Here is a 14,166-nt window from a genome sequence, read left to right on the forward strand (position 1 = left end):
TTGCTACGTCATCCATTCATTGTATGTGGAACCAAGTTCTTATCATTGTGTGAACATACAATTAGAACCGTTTGCAAATACATTGGGATGTGCTTTACATTTACAAATTTTGACCACCAGCAAAGAACAGAGTACTCTTCCAACACCGATAAGGCACGAGTTTGTTTTACATTTCCAAATGTGAACAAAACCATTTAGAGGGACAATCCCATACGCCCAGTCCACTTTCATTGCCACACTATACACATGAAAAACCCCACAACAAATCCACTTAGGATCATAATTACACCTCAAAATTAAGACAATTAAGTCAACACAATCTAAATTTTTCTGTTAACATCTATTTACACATATTAAAGACAAAAATCTGACAGTAAGTGTCTTACTACAGCAATGATGACAATAATACATACAAAAAAATAAAAATCAATCAATCCTAACTCGCATATTGCGCTGTTAAAGCCAGACAAGCTGGTATAAAGCAGTCATGTGCAGCTTCCTTATGAATAAGCATAATCCTGTTTTTGTTCTTAGTAGCAGCTATGACCTCATTTCATCACTAAACTGCTCCAAATATCACCTTGGAATCTCTTCAATGCAGACACGCTTGGCAGAGAAGTGGGTGGGAAGGCCAACTTACCAACACAACTCAAGACAGATTGCTAAAGTGCCATGAAGGTGTTCCCGTGTCTACAAAGAGCATTTGAGGGATGACATGCACTCACAAAACGACACGTCACTGAAAGACGGCTAGTGAAGGAACTAAATGAGCAAGCACCAACCCCAAAACCTCCAAACCTTGCCAACTTCCGTTCCTAGACTGTCATGAAAGTCAGCTTTTAGTGCAAGTCCCAACTTATCCCTAAAATAACTCCTATATCACTCACACTGTCCACACAGCACATGGAGGACATGCCAGACACACTAATAAAAAGGTTAAATGGAGGAATTAAATCAAATCCAGACCATAGGCCACTACTTTTTACTTCTGCTTTGAACCCTGCAGCTTAAACAATGATGTGGCTACAGTCATTTACGTCTAAAAGAACTCCACTTCCCATCATGCTTACACTGCAGATTCAGCAAGATGCTAATATCAGGGTTTGCTGAAGTGTAGAATTACTACAGCTTCTTCTTGGACGGCATGTCACCCATCACAGTCACAAGTGATGCTGGGAACAGCGTTTATGGTGTGTAATTATCCCATCTTACACGGTGGACACCTGCAGCTTATAGACAAGAGCGGACTATAAACATACTAAAAATGTTTTGCTTTAAATTTGCTGGGGGCAGCTTATATTCAGGTGTAGAATTTACTCTCGTAATAAAAACTAGTCTGGAAGGATAACCTCTTCTCCCAGATGTCATGGTAAAAGCGCGCAGAATCCATGACACCTGTAGCATTCCATCATCTTGTGTCAGTCCAGCAGCTAATATTGGGGGGGGGGGTCTCCTCTCTGAGCTTTTTATGCTGGTCATTTTCACTTTCATGGTGATGGCTTTCCTTTTCTTTGGCACACTGCCACATGGGAGACATAATGAAGTGTAAAAATTTCATAAGTGATGTTATTGTTCCTCAGCACGAGGATATTGTAGTGCCTCTGTGGCTACAGTAGTCATCTAGCGCCTTTAGTGTGCAGCATTTATGGTTCATTCAACTTAGCATTAAAGTGACGTGATAACCCAGTGGAGCAAGCACACACTACTTGGTCACGTATAGCCTAAGCTTCAGAAGAAGCATTTACATTGGATGATCACACGTGTCAGCACCGTGATCAGTTGCTGTCACACGGAAAGCAGACATGTACTGGGGCATGTGCACGCACATGACTCAAAAGGACAATGTACGAGTTGTACTGGGAAGTTTTTTGGGAGGGCGCTACACAAAGGGAGTGAGGATTTGTAAAACAAGGTAGCCAAGCTGAGGAGAATAATCCACAAGCTGAAGTAAAAGTAGGAATCTTCTGTCTTCCTATTTACACTTATGATTATATTACATATTTACACACAGTTCTGCTCATTTTGGTGACACCGGAGGAATGTTCTGTTCCTTGCCGCTCCTTCGGACTCCACGCTGGGGAAAAAAGGTTTTGTTCTCCCCCCTGGGATGCTCACGAGTCTTCAGCCCGCCACCTCCACTTCTGGACGGGCGACTGAAGCCAGCAAAGGAGCGCGAGGCTTGACGAGGAGGTCGGGCGTCGCCACCTTTCTCCGATTTATCTGCCACGTGCCTGTTGTTGGCCCGAGGATCCTCCCCCCTGTTGACCTTCAGCTCCTGAAGGGGCTGGACGGCCGTAGAGGCGGGGGGTGCCGAACAGGGTGTGTGTGCTGGTGGTGGTGCATCCTTTGCCAGCCGCTGGCACACTTCAGCATAGCTCAGCTTCCTTGGCTCCTGGTTAAGTTTATTAACAAAAAAACAAAAACATGTTTCACACCACATCACAATAATGGATTGGATTTACAGTACACACCAAACGTTTGGACACACCACGTTTTCTTTATTTTCATGACTATTTACATTGCACATTCTCAAAACTAAGAATGAACACATGACATTATGTACGTAACAACAAAGTGTGAAATAACTCTATATATGTCTTACATTTGAGACATATTTTGTATGTCTTTTTTTTTTTTTTTAATAGCGCTGGAAACCCTTGGTGTTCTCTCTATGAGCATGCACTGGATGCCGCAACAATCACAAAAAAACCCTGCACAATCCTGAGGGCCTGACTATGTAATAATAATATATATATTTTTTTTAAGTGTTTGCCCCATTCCTGGGTTTGTCACACTTAAATGTTTCTGACCATCAAACCAATGTAAATATTCGTCAATGGCAACACAACTCAACACTTTTTAAAACAAACTTTTTATTATTATTATTATTATTATTAACATCCAAAGCTACATGGCCCTGCGTGAAAAAGTGATTGCCCCCTAAAGCTAATAACTGGTTGGGCCCCAATTAGCAGCAACAACTGCAATCAACTTGCAATGAGTCTCTTCCAGCGCTGTGGAGGAATTTTGTAGGATTGTTGTCATTCAGCCACATTATGGGCTTTTCCTTTTTAAGGTCATGCCACAGCATCTCAATAGGATTCAGGTCAGGACTTGGACTAGACCACTCCAAAGTCTTCAGCCATTCAGAGGTGGACTTGCTGGTGTGTTTTGGATCATTGTCCTGCTGCTGAACCCAAGTTGCTTTCAGCTTGAGGCCACCAACAGATGGCCAGACATTCTCCTTCAGCACAATTCATGCTTCCATTGATCACAGCAAGTCTTCCAGGTCCTGAAGCAGACCATCACACTACCACCACCACATTTTACTGTTGCCATCATGTTCTTTTTATGAAATGCCAGATGTAATGGAACACAGACCTTCCAAAAAGTTCAACTTTTGAGTATTTCCCCACACGTCTTGTGGATCATCAAGATGTTTTCTGGCAAAATTGAGATGAGCCTTAATGTTGTTTTTGTTCAGCAGTGGTTTTGGTCTTGGAAATCGTTTTTGCCCAGCGTCTTTCTTAAGGTGAAGTCACGAACACTGACATTAACTGAGACAAGTGAGACCTACAGTTCTTTGGATGTTGTTGTGGGGTCTTTTGTGACCTCTCGGATGAGTAGTCGCCCTGCTCTTGGGGTCATTTTGGTTGGCCAACCACTACTGTTTGTGGATAATAGCTCTCACTGTGGTTGGCTGGAGTCCCAGAGCTTTAGAAATGGCTTTATAACATTTTCCACACTGATAGATCTCAATTACTTTACTTCTCATTTGTTATTGATTTCTTTAGATCTCGGCATGACGTCTAGCTATTAAGGATCTTTCGGTCTACTTCACTTTGTCAGGCAGGTCGTATTTTGGTGATTTCTTGATTGAGAACAGGTGTGGCAGTAAACAGGCCTCGGTGTGGCTGGAGAATTTGAACGCATGCGTGATAAACCACAGTTATATATTAAATTAACGGGGGGGGGAATCAGTTTTTCAGAAAAGGGCCATGTAGCTTTGGAATTTTTTCCTCCCTTAATAAAAAGTTTCATTTAAAAAATGCATTTTGTGTTGAGTTGTGTTGTCATTGACACTAATATTTACATTTGTTTGATGATGTGAAACATGCAAAAAAAAGAAACCAGGAAGGGGGCAAACACTTTTCCACACCACAATATATAATACATGTATATTTAATGATACTTTGTTTACTCTAATTTGGAACAGTTTGTAGTAAGAGTCACTTACGGGGAGACTAAATGTTCCAAGTAGGAACTTACCTGTTCTGAGGTGGGACTTGGGGCAGCATGGCTACAGCTGGAGGGAGAAGGTTCTGGAGGTGTGACAGGATTGATGGCTGGTGACGTGTCCTTTGGAATAGCATCATCAACCTCATCCACCTCCTTTACTGGGGAAGAAAGGCTAAAACGCAAGGAATGACATCTTCATGTATGATGTAGTTACAGTTTCACTCAAAACATCACATGCCTCCATCTACACCATTCAACATGTCCAACAAGAAGTATAAGGAATACATATAAGCATACATACATACATACATACATACAGTATCATTATTCTTACTATTTTCCTTGTCATGAGATGATATACAGACCTGGTCAAAATCTTAAGACCAGTTAAATATACTGCTCAAAAAAATTAAAGGAACACTTTCAAAACACATCAGATCTAAACTGGGGGAAAAATGATCTTGAATATCTTTCCTGATAATAAGTGGGTGATGTATTAGTAACAAAATGATGCCACATAATTTGATAGAAATCAAAATGATCACCCTATAAAGGGGGGAAATCAAAGACACCCCAAAAATGAAAGTGAAAAAATGATGCAGCACACTGGTCCATTTTGCCAAAATGTCATTGTAGCAACTCAAAATGATTCTCAGTAGTTTGTGTGGCCCCCACGTGCTTGTACGCATGCCTGACAACGTGGGGGCATGCTCCTAATGAGACTACGGATGGTGTCCTGGGGGATCTCCTCGCAGATCTGGACCAGGGCATCAATGAGCTCCTGGACAGTCTGAGGAGCAACCTGGCGGCGCCGGGTGGACCTAAACATAATGTCCCAGAGGTGTTCTATTGGGTTTAGGTCAGGTGAACGTGGGGGCCAGTCAATGGTATCACTTCCTTCATCCTCCAGGAACTACCTGCATACACTGGCCACATGAGGTCGGGCATTGTCGTGGACCAGGAGGAACCCAGGTCCCACTGTACCAGCGTAGGTTCTGACAATGGGTCCAAGGATTTCATCCCGATACCTAATAGCAGTCAGGGTGCCATTATCTAACCTGTAGAGGTCTGTGCGTCCTTCCAGGGATATGCCTCCCCAGACCATCACTGACCCACCACCAAACCGGTTATGCTGAATGATGTTGCAGGCAGCATAACGTTCTCCACGGCATCTCCAGACCCTTTCACGTCTGTCGCATGTGCTCAGGTTGAACTTGTTCTCATCAGTGAAGAGGACAGGGCACCAGGGGTGTAGTTGCCAATTCTGGTGGTCTTTGGCAAATGCCAATCGAGCTCTACGGTGCTGGGCAGTGAGCACAGGGCCCACTACAGGACGTCGGGCCCTCAGGCCACCCTCATGGAGCCTGTTTCTGATTGTTTGGTCAGAAACATTCACACCAGTAGCCTGCTGGAAGTCATTTTGTAGGGCTCTGGCAGTGCTCATCCTGTTCCACTGTATTCACTATGTCACTATGCATTCTTTACTTGTGTATCTTGCTTGCTGCTGTAACAGGTAAATTTCCCTGCTGTGGGATTAATAATGTACTACTACTTCCTCCTTGCACAAAGGAGCAGATACCGATCCTGCTGAGGGTTGACGGACCTTCTACGGCCCTGTCCAGCTCTCCTGGAGTAACAATGTAACAGCAACAGCTGTCTCCTGGAATCTCCTCCATGCGTCCAGGTACCGCAGTGATGGTCCAGATCTGCGAGGAGATCCCCCAGGACACCATCCGGAGCCTCATTAGGAGCATGCCCCGACATTGTCAGGCATGCGTACAAGCACGTGAGGGCAACACAAACTACTGAGAATCATTTTGAGTTGCTACAATGACATTGTGGCAAAATGGACCAGTCTGCTGCATCATTTTTTCCACTTTCATTTTTGGGGTGTCTTTGATTTCCCCCCTCTATAGGGTGATCATTTTCATTTCTATCAAATTATGTGGCATCATTTTGTTACTAATACATCACCCACTTATTATCAGGAAAGATATTCAAGATCATTTTTCCCCCAGTTTAGATCTGATGTGTTTTCAAAGTGTTCCTTTAATTTTTTTGAGCAGTGTAATTGCTAGAATTTGTATTTTGCACATTTGGATCGTAATGAGGTTTTAAGTAGAGCTTCAATATGCAAAAACAAGAAGGGGGAGTGAGACAAAAAGCACTTTGAAAAACAAATTTATTGAAAACAACAAACTGAAATAGGCTGTTTATCAGCTGATCAAAAGTTTAAGACCATCGCTCTGTTGAAAAACCCAGCTGTTACCACACAGACGAGGGCCCTCAGTCATGAGGGATGCCCTCATGACAACATGTGCAACATCTGCACATAAGCGGCCACCGTTTGACGACCCCGCACCACCTGAAGCTCCGGTGTTCCACTGAATGAAAAAGCACCCCAGACCATGATGGACCCCCCTCCACTGTGCCGGGTAGAAAACATCTCAGGTGGGATCTCCTTGTCATGCCAGTAATGTTGGAAGCCATCTGGACCGTCAAGGTCACATTTTTTCTCATCAGAGAATAAAACTGTTTTCCACCTTTCAATGTCCCATGTTTGATGCTCCCAGGAAGTCTAAATGGGCACTTGGGTTTTTTGTTTTTTAAAGCCTTTTCCCGCAGATGGCGTCTGATTATTGTGTTGCAGTCGGCACCAGTAAGGGCCTTAACGTGGGTGGAAGACCGCCCTGTGTCTTGATCCTCCGGCTCAGTGCAGGTGTCCATAATACTCAGGATCTTTCCAAAAATGTAGAATGACTGATTTCCTGTTCCCAACCTCAGCAGCCATGGCACGCTGCGAGAGGCCTTGCTTATGCAGCTCCACAATCCCAACACGTTGAAAAAGAGAAAGCTTCTTAGCTTTACCATCAGGAGGGCATGACAGTGATGTTGATGACACTACATCAACATTTGGAGCACATTTGGGCTTTTATAGCCTGTGGTCTTAAAGTTTTGATCAGGTGATGAACAAACTATTTCAGTTTTGTTTAAATTACAAGTTCCAAATGTTTTTTGTCTCACCCCCCTTTTTGTTTTTGCATATTGTAGCTCTATTTAAAACCTCATTAAGATCCAAATGTGCAAAATGAAAATTCTAGCAATTTTTCAACTGGTCTTAAGATTTTGATCAAGGGTGTATTTGTCCATTATGAAGGAGGAGTAAGGAGGAGAAGGTACCGAGTGGCAGGCTGTGCTGGTGTTTGTGGTACCACTTCACTCGCCTTCACATCTGGGCTTCCAGGACTTGGTGATGGAAGTTGTGAGATGTTTGACTGTTTGACCTGATTGACCTTGTGGGCTACAAGCTGGAAAAGTGCAGAGAGAAGGGTTAAGTACGTAGCCGACATGAATGTGTACATAGTTTGCTACCTTGCTGCTCACTTTTAGACCGCGTACGACATCAGATAGACGCATCTCGGGTGTCGTCTCCTCCGCCACGCTGACGACACATCCTGGCAATGGAGGGAAGTTAGAAGCTGCCAGGTTGAAATTTGGTGGAGGCAGCATCTCCGCTTCCATCCCAGAGACGGACCTCTGCAATATTCATGTTGGTTACACACAAACTAAAAGTAGTGGAAATATAAAAAACTAAATAATATGCTGACCATGTTCTGTTCATCATCTCTTTTCCTCCTCATGCCCCTGTAGGTGTTACTTCTCCTGGAATAAAAACATGATACACTTATTATCATCATCCACTAATCCCTCCCCTATGGCGCTTCACTGGTTCCACACCCAACAGTGACAAGTAAACCACCACAAAGTACAATTCCTTATCCATAATAAGTCAATATTTCTAAAGTTACAACATAGAAAACATGTTTATCACCTTCTAACTACACTTTGTCATTAAAGCCCTCTAGATATGAAATAACACCCCTTGAGCTGCAGCTCAACACCAGCAAGACAAAGGAGATGATCATTAACTTCCAGAGGAAAACACCTCACTTCACACCGGTGAACATCCAGGGAGCGGACATAGAGTTGGTAGACAGCTACAAATTCCTGGGTGTTCACTTTAACAACAAACTGGACTGGTCCATCAACACCCACGCCCTCTACAAGAAGGGCCAGAGTCGCCTCCACCTGCTGAGGAGACTGTGGTCCTTTGGTGTGTGCAGGACTCTTTTACGGACCTTTTATGACTCTGTGGTGGCCTCAGCCATCTTCTATGCTGTGGGCTGCTGGAGAGGGGGCAGCACGGACAGGGACAGGAGCAGCATCAATAGGCTGATCAGGAGAGCGAGCTCTGTCCTGGACGGTCCTCTGGACTCCGTGGAGGAAGTGGGGGAGAAAAGGATGTTGGCTAAGCTGACATCCATCATGGACAACACCTCTCACCCGCTACATGACACTGTGGGTTCCCTTAGCAGCTCCTTCAGCAGCAGACTGTTACACCCACGGTGTAAGAAGGAGAGGTTCCGCAGGTCCTTCATACCGACCGCTGTCAGGCTCTACAACACCTGCACCACCTGAACCATGTTGTAGTCACGATGCTTTACTTTACTTTACTTTACTTTACTGTTCTCTTTACTTGTCTTGCTTGCTTGCTGCTGTAACAAGTAAATTTCCCCGCTGTGGGATAAATAAAGTACATACAATACAATACAATACAGTTCCCTATATGCTCCCATTACCCAATATAGTAGACATAAGAGAATAAACAGAATAGATAGCATTAGAAGAGTTCCTTTTTAACTTCCTGTTCTGTACAGTACTTCCTGCAGTGGCTATAGTGTAATCAATGTAACACTACTGACACCTAGTGAGCAGTGATGCGTCTTCTGAATGCTTTATATTTGGATTTTACTTCATGTAGACATTTTTATGCTTGAAAATATAATGTAATCAAAAATATATCAAATGTTTGGACTAATAAAACCAATATTATTCCATTATGAACATAATTCAGCCATGGAACAGTGGAGATTTATTCATATATTTTTGTGTACAGTATATACAGTATATACAGTGTTCATTAGGGATGTCCTGATCCACATGTTGTGGCTTCCGATCCCATATTGATCCTTTTTTTTTTAATAATAAGCTTTTGTTGCAAACATGAATGTGTGGAATTGAATATGGTTATGAAAAGAGCTTTTCAAAGCATTCAAAATAATGCAAGCCAAGTAATACTGAATGACCTTTTCTATTACACAGCATGACCAACAATGTTGTTTGGCTTTGTGTCAGGTCCCTACTCCAATAAAAGAGCCAATAAAAGTCTATCCAATACAAGATAAAATTGAAAAAAATGGGTGCGCAAAATACTTTTAGGGTATGACTAATCATGTGACATGGTTATCGATCAATTTGTGGTGTGATTTACAATATGATTTTTTTTTTTTTTAACAATCTCTCAAGATTCAAGAGATTCAAGAGATTCAAGAGAGTTTTATTGTCATGTGCATAGTAAAACAGCAGTTATACTATGCAATGAAAATCTTATTCTGTTCATTCTCCCAAGAAAAGAAAGAAAACACAAGAAAGAATAAGAACATAAGAAACATAAATACCAATAAATTAAGCAACAACAACAGAAGAGACATTAATACACGACCCAAGAACAAGGGAAAAGGAGCCGCATAGACCCCTGTTTATTGATGAGACTGAGGTGGAGAGGGTGAAAACCTTCAAGTTCCTTGGCACACACATCAGCGAGGACCTCACCTGGTCTCACAACACCCAACAAATTATGAAGAAGTCCCAAAGGAGACTGTACTTCCTGAGAAGACTGAGGAAATTTGGCATGCCCACCACAATCCTGAGTTGCTTCTACAGATGCACTATGGAAAGTGTCCTTACCGCCTCCATCACTGTTTGGTACGGTAACTGTACAACACGTGATAGGAAGGCACTCCAGCGGGTGAGAGGTGAGTCCTGTGTGCTCCCCAGGTTCAGCCACCCTCTCTGCTCATCAGGAGTTTGGGTGTCAAAGCGGGCATAGAACTCGTTCAGCTCATCTGGAAGTGTGGTTTGGCTGGACGTGGCTAGGCTACTCCGCTGTCGATAGTCTGTGATGTGCTGGAGCCCCGCCCACATGCGCCGAGGGTCTGAGGTGGAATAGTAGCCCTCCAGCTTCTGTCTGTACTGTCTTTTGGCCTCCCGTATGGACCTCCTCAGGTCATATCTGGCCTTTTTGTAGTCATCAGCGGTGCCCATGACAAATGCAGTCGAACGAGCACGTAGCTTAGCCCTTACATCACAGTTCATCCACAGTTTTTGGTTAGGGTATTTTCTGTAATACTTGGTGGTGGTAACAGTCTCTATGCATGTGCTAATGTAGCCAGTAACAGCAGAAGCATCTCTCTTCAAACCAACAGTTATTTATTGACGGTCCCTAGTATAAACAACCAGCGGTTGGAGGAGCACTTCCCCGCAAGCTACCCGCAACATGACAGCAGGCTAGGCCCAGTGAGGGGGAACCCAACATCCAAAGTCCAACATGAAACTAACTTGACCACAGTACACGACAGACATGTCTGCATGGTGGCGTTGCCTTTTCTTCTTCTTGCGGGTGGCGGGAGTTGAGTGGCAACCAGCCCTGCATACTGATGGAGTTCTTATCTTTAAACACGTGCTTTTTTTCATTTGCGGGAATACCTATTTGTCTTTTTGTCTCTGAAAACAGGCCGTTTTTTGGCAGAAAACCCATCGCATCCACCCCAAATCTGTAGTCATTTATAAATATGTGATAATAAAGCAGAAAATCCATCCATCTTCTAAGCCGCCTATCCTCACTAGGGTCACGGGGGTGTGCTGGAGCCTATCCCAGCTGACTGGGTGAGAGGCGGGGTACACCCTGGACTGGTTGCCAGCCAATGACAGTGTACATATAGACACCCACTCACATTCATACTAAAGCAGAACATGTACAGCTGCTACACAGCAGACAGCATCAATGTAAGAAATGTATGTACGTAGCTACTGTACTGTACATGCCAGACTGACAAACCTGTTCCGCCCGTCCACGTTCAGCTCTCCGCCGGGTGTGGTGGCCTTTGGAGAAGTATTTTTAGGGCTCAGGGAGGGCAGGCTGACTGAAGTCAGGAGAGGCTGTGAGCTGAAAGGACCCAAATGGCCATCCATCAGAGTGGGAGGAGCCAAAGGCGGGGAAACCAGTGCATTTCCAGGCCTAAAATGAGCTTTGATGTGATTGCTGAGGACACAGGAGTGATCGGTTTCATGAGCATGGATGGATGGACATGAAGGTGTTAATAATACATGTGAACACTTTGTCCTGATGAGTGGCGTACCGGCCTCTGCTCACTGCTGGATTGGAGCTGGAGTTTGCTTTGTAGTTCCCCACACGGTTGTACGTGGTCATGAAGCCGCTGTTAGGGAAGGGTGCCTGGATGTCACACAACATGGAATAAATATGATAACATGTAACAGCATGTAATAGCAGCATATGTTCCTACCAGGGGTGTTTCAAAGTAAGGTGTGCTTGTTGGGTTCCAGGACTGGACCAGGGTGGGATACACAGGGTACTGCTGCTGGGCAGGATACACCTGCTGCATGTACACAGGTGATCCGTACGGAGCTGGGGGCTGGCCATGCTGGTTGTACACGCTGGAGTCCAGGCTGCTGAAGCCAGGCTTAGCAAAGAAGGTGTTTATTGCTTTGATACGGGCCTGGAGGGACAAAGGAGACTACATAGAGTACAGTAGGTGTAGGTGGCACTGGAGCATCACTCCTAATGCCATGGCATGCCAAGTCCCCTCAGATCTCATAATATCACGGTCATTAGGCCAAAAAAACACTTCCCCTGACTGGAAGGGGTGTGGGGGTGTCGGGATAAGGGACACAGAGGAAGATGGGGGATGAAGAGCGAGAGACAGAGCGATAGAGAGAGAGAGAGAGAGAAGCAGAAAGACAGCAAAGTTCCTGTCCAGCCAGTATCAGTGCATCTGGGTCCTTCCAAGCGCGATACTGATCATCACTGGGGGTCAAACGTAACATTTTTCTAAATAACTATTGGGAAACACAAAGAGGACTGCACACAAGTTCTATGACACATTCAAGCAGAGGCTGCTTACCATAATTGGTTTTCCCTGGAAGACTTTCACTTCCTCCCGCAGATATCTGTAAGCCTGCACATAGAAAAGAAAATACCATCACACTGCTTCCAGTGGTGGGGGTACTGGGGCACCAACGCTACGCATGCAGAGCAGGACCTCAGTTTATGAACAAGTTCCGTTCCTACGACACACAAGTCCATGTGTAGCGTACGCCACAACGTGTACCTACATGAACACCATGTCAATGACACCACCTTGGATAAGCACAAGCAACACAACAAACACACCAAGAACATGAACAATATACACGTTTAGAAGTGCAGGAAGATGACACTGTACACACAATAGGGGTGGGGGAAATAATCCATTCTTAGATGCATGGCGATGCAGACATTAACCAGTATTGTTCCATTCATAAATGTCAATGATCGATGCAGACGGAACAAAAATAACAAAATAAAAAGACGGAAGGCGGAAGTGCCGCCCGGACAGTTTCTGGTGGTGCAGCTAAGTGTAAGACGCTACCAGAACGGCTGACCCGCGAGCGTCTGGAAGCACGTTGGCTTTCACGTAGTTGAAGGTAAAGATGAGCTGAACAGGAGGCAGGCGCTATGCTAGCTTTGTCGTACAAGCTGAAAAGATTTTGGGAACACGACAAACATGAGACAGCACACAGCATGTTTCCACCCCAACCAGGAGGAAGTTGCTGCCAACCAGAGAACCATCCAGCAGGTGATAACTCATTTTCCACCCGACTCGGAAAAGGCAAAGCAAATCACAAAGTCAATAGTAACTTTTATTGCAAAGACTTTTTGGCCGTATTTGGTTGTTGAGAAGCAGGGCTTTCGTGCTTTGTTGCACAGTTTGGAACCCACATACAACGTCCCATCGCAACGTTATTACAATTGTGAATAAGGGCAGCCAGGTTGTTTTGCATATTCATAATATACAGACGTCTGCAAGCATTATTCTTTGACAGCCGCTGGTACACAAATCTACATTTTGTATAAAAGCTGTTTTTGACTTTGCTATACAGCAAAAACATTTTGTCAGAGATTCTATGCTCAGGATTTTAGTTGGAATTCAGAAGTCTGATTTATTTGTGAAGAATGTTGGTTACTCAGAATATTAGGTGCTGCTACTGTGCAATGGGAAATATTTTGGTAGATGGAACCAAAGACTCATGTGATTCATGTTTACTTCCATTGTGGATCATGACAATTATGCTTTGTTTTAGTAGGACACCGTGAGTAAAAAGAAATGATATATACAGACCCTTTCCAAAAAATTTGAATGTCATGGAAAAGTTGTTTAATTTCCATAATTCCATTCAAAAAGTTAAACTTTCATAGATTATAGATTCAGGGCCCACAATTTAAACGATTTCAAGTATTTGTTTGTTTATTTTTACATAATTTGGGCTTACAGCTCACAAAACCCATGAAAACAGGAATTCAAAAAATTAGAATACTGTGAAGAAATCAGCCCAAATTTTGCAGGGCATGAATGTTTTAAACTGAGAGCCACACACTAATCATCTACTAAACTCAAATCACCTGCACAGGCTTCCCCAGGTGTCATTAAATTGCTTCAGTTTGGTTCAATTGTCTCAGTTGGGTTCAATATGGGGAAGACTGCAGACATGACAACTGGCCAGAAGACCATCATTGATACCCTCCATAGGACGGGTAAGCCACAAAAGTTCATAGCTAAGGAGGCTGGTTGTTCACAGAGTGCTGTGTCCAAGCATATCAATGGAAAGTCTAGAGGAAGGGCAAAATGTGGCAGGAGAAGATGCACCAGCAAAAGAGATGACCGTGGGCTTCAGCGGATTATCAAACAGGGAAGATTCAAGAATCTGGCAGAGATCCAGAAAGAGTGGAATGAGGCGGGAGTCACAGCT

The 14,166-nt window shown here is 43.9% G+C and overlaps 1 protein-coding gene across 2 annotated transcripts in view; it reads right to left on the reverse strand.

Moving 5' to 3' along the window:
* Positions 1 to 14,166, reverse strand: part of larp4ab (La ribonucleoprotein 4Ab) — a 28,257-nt gene continuing 14,091 nt past the window's right edge. Inside the window, exons 8-16 of one of the 2 annotated variants that reach the window (XM_054783842.1) lie at positions 12,282 to 12,335; positions 11,664 to 11,876; positions 11,499 to 11,593; positions 11,198 to 11,401; positions 7,848 to 7,902; positions 7,612 to 7,776; positions 7,420 to 7,547; positions 4,270 to 4,411; positions 1 to 2,392 (exon numbers count right to left, since the gene is read on the reverse strand). In XM_054783842.1, the coding sequence (XP_054639817.1) occupies positions 2,018 to 2,392; positions 4,270 to 4,411; positions 7,420 to 7,547; positions 7,612 to 7,776; positions 7,848 to 7,902; positions 11,198 to 11,401; positions 11,499 to 11,593; positions 11,664 to 11,876; positions 12,282 to 12,335 (1,431 nt within the window). In that variant the 3' untranslated portion in view covers positions 1 to 2,017. The remainder of the gene's footprint in view (positions 2,393 to 4,269; positions 4,412 to 7,419; positions 7,548 to 7,611; positions 7,777 to 7,847; positions 7,903 to 11,197; positions 11,402 to 11,498; positions 11,594 to 11,663; positions 11,877 to 12,281; positions 12,336 to 14,166) is intronic. The other variant, XM_054783843.1, reaches the window with a different exon arrangement.

Source organism: Dunckerocampus dactyliophorus, chromosome 8 (genome assembly GCF_027744805.1).
Source record: "Dunckerocampus dactyliophorus isolate RoL2022-P2 chromosome 8, RoL_Ddac_1.1, whole genome shotgun sequence".
In the NCBI taxonomy this organism is placed as follows: Eukaryota; Metazoa; Chordata; class Actinopteri; order Syngnathiformes; family Syngnathidae; genus Dunckerocampus; species Dunckerocampus dactyliophorus.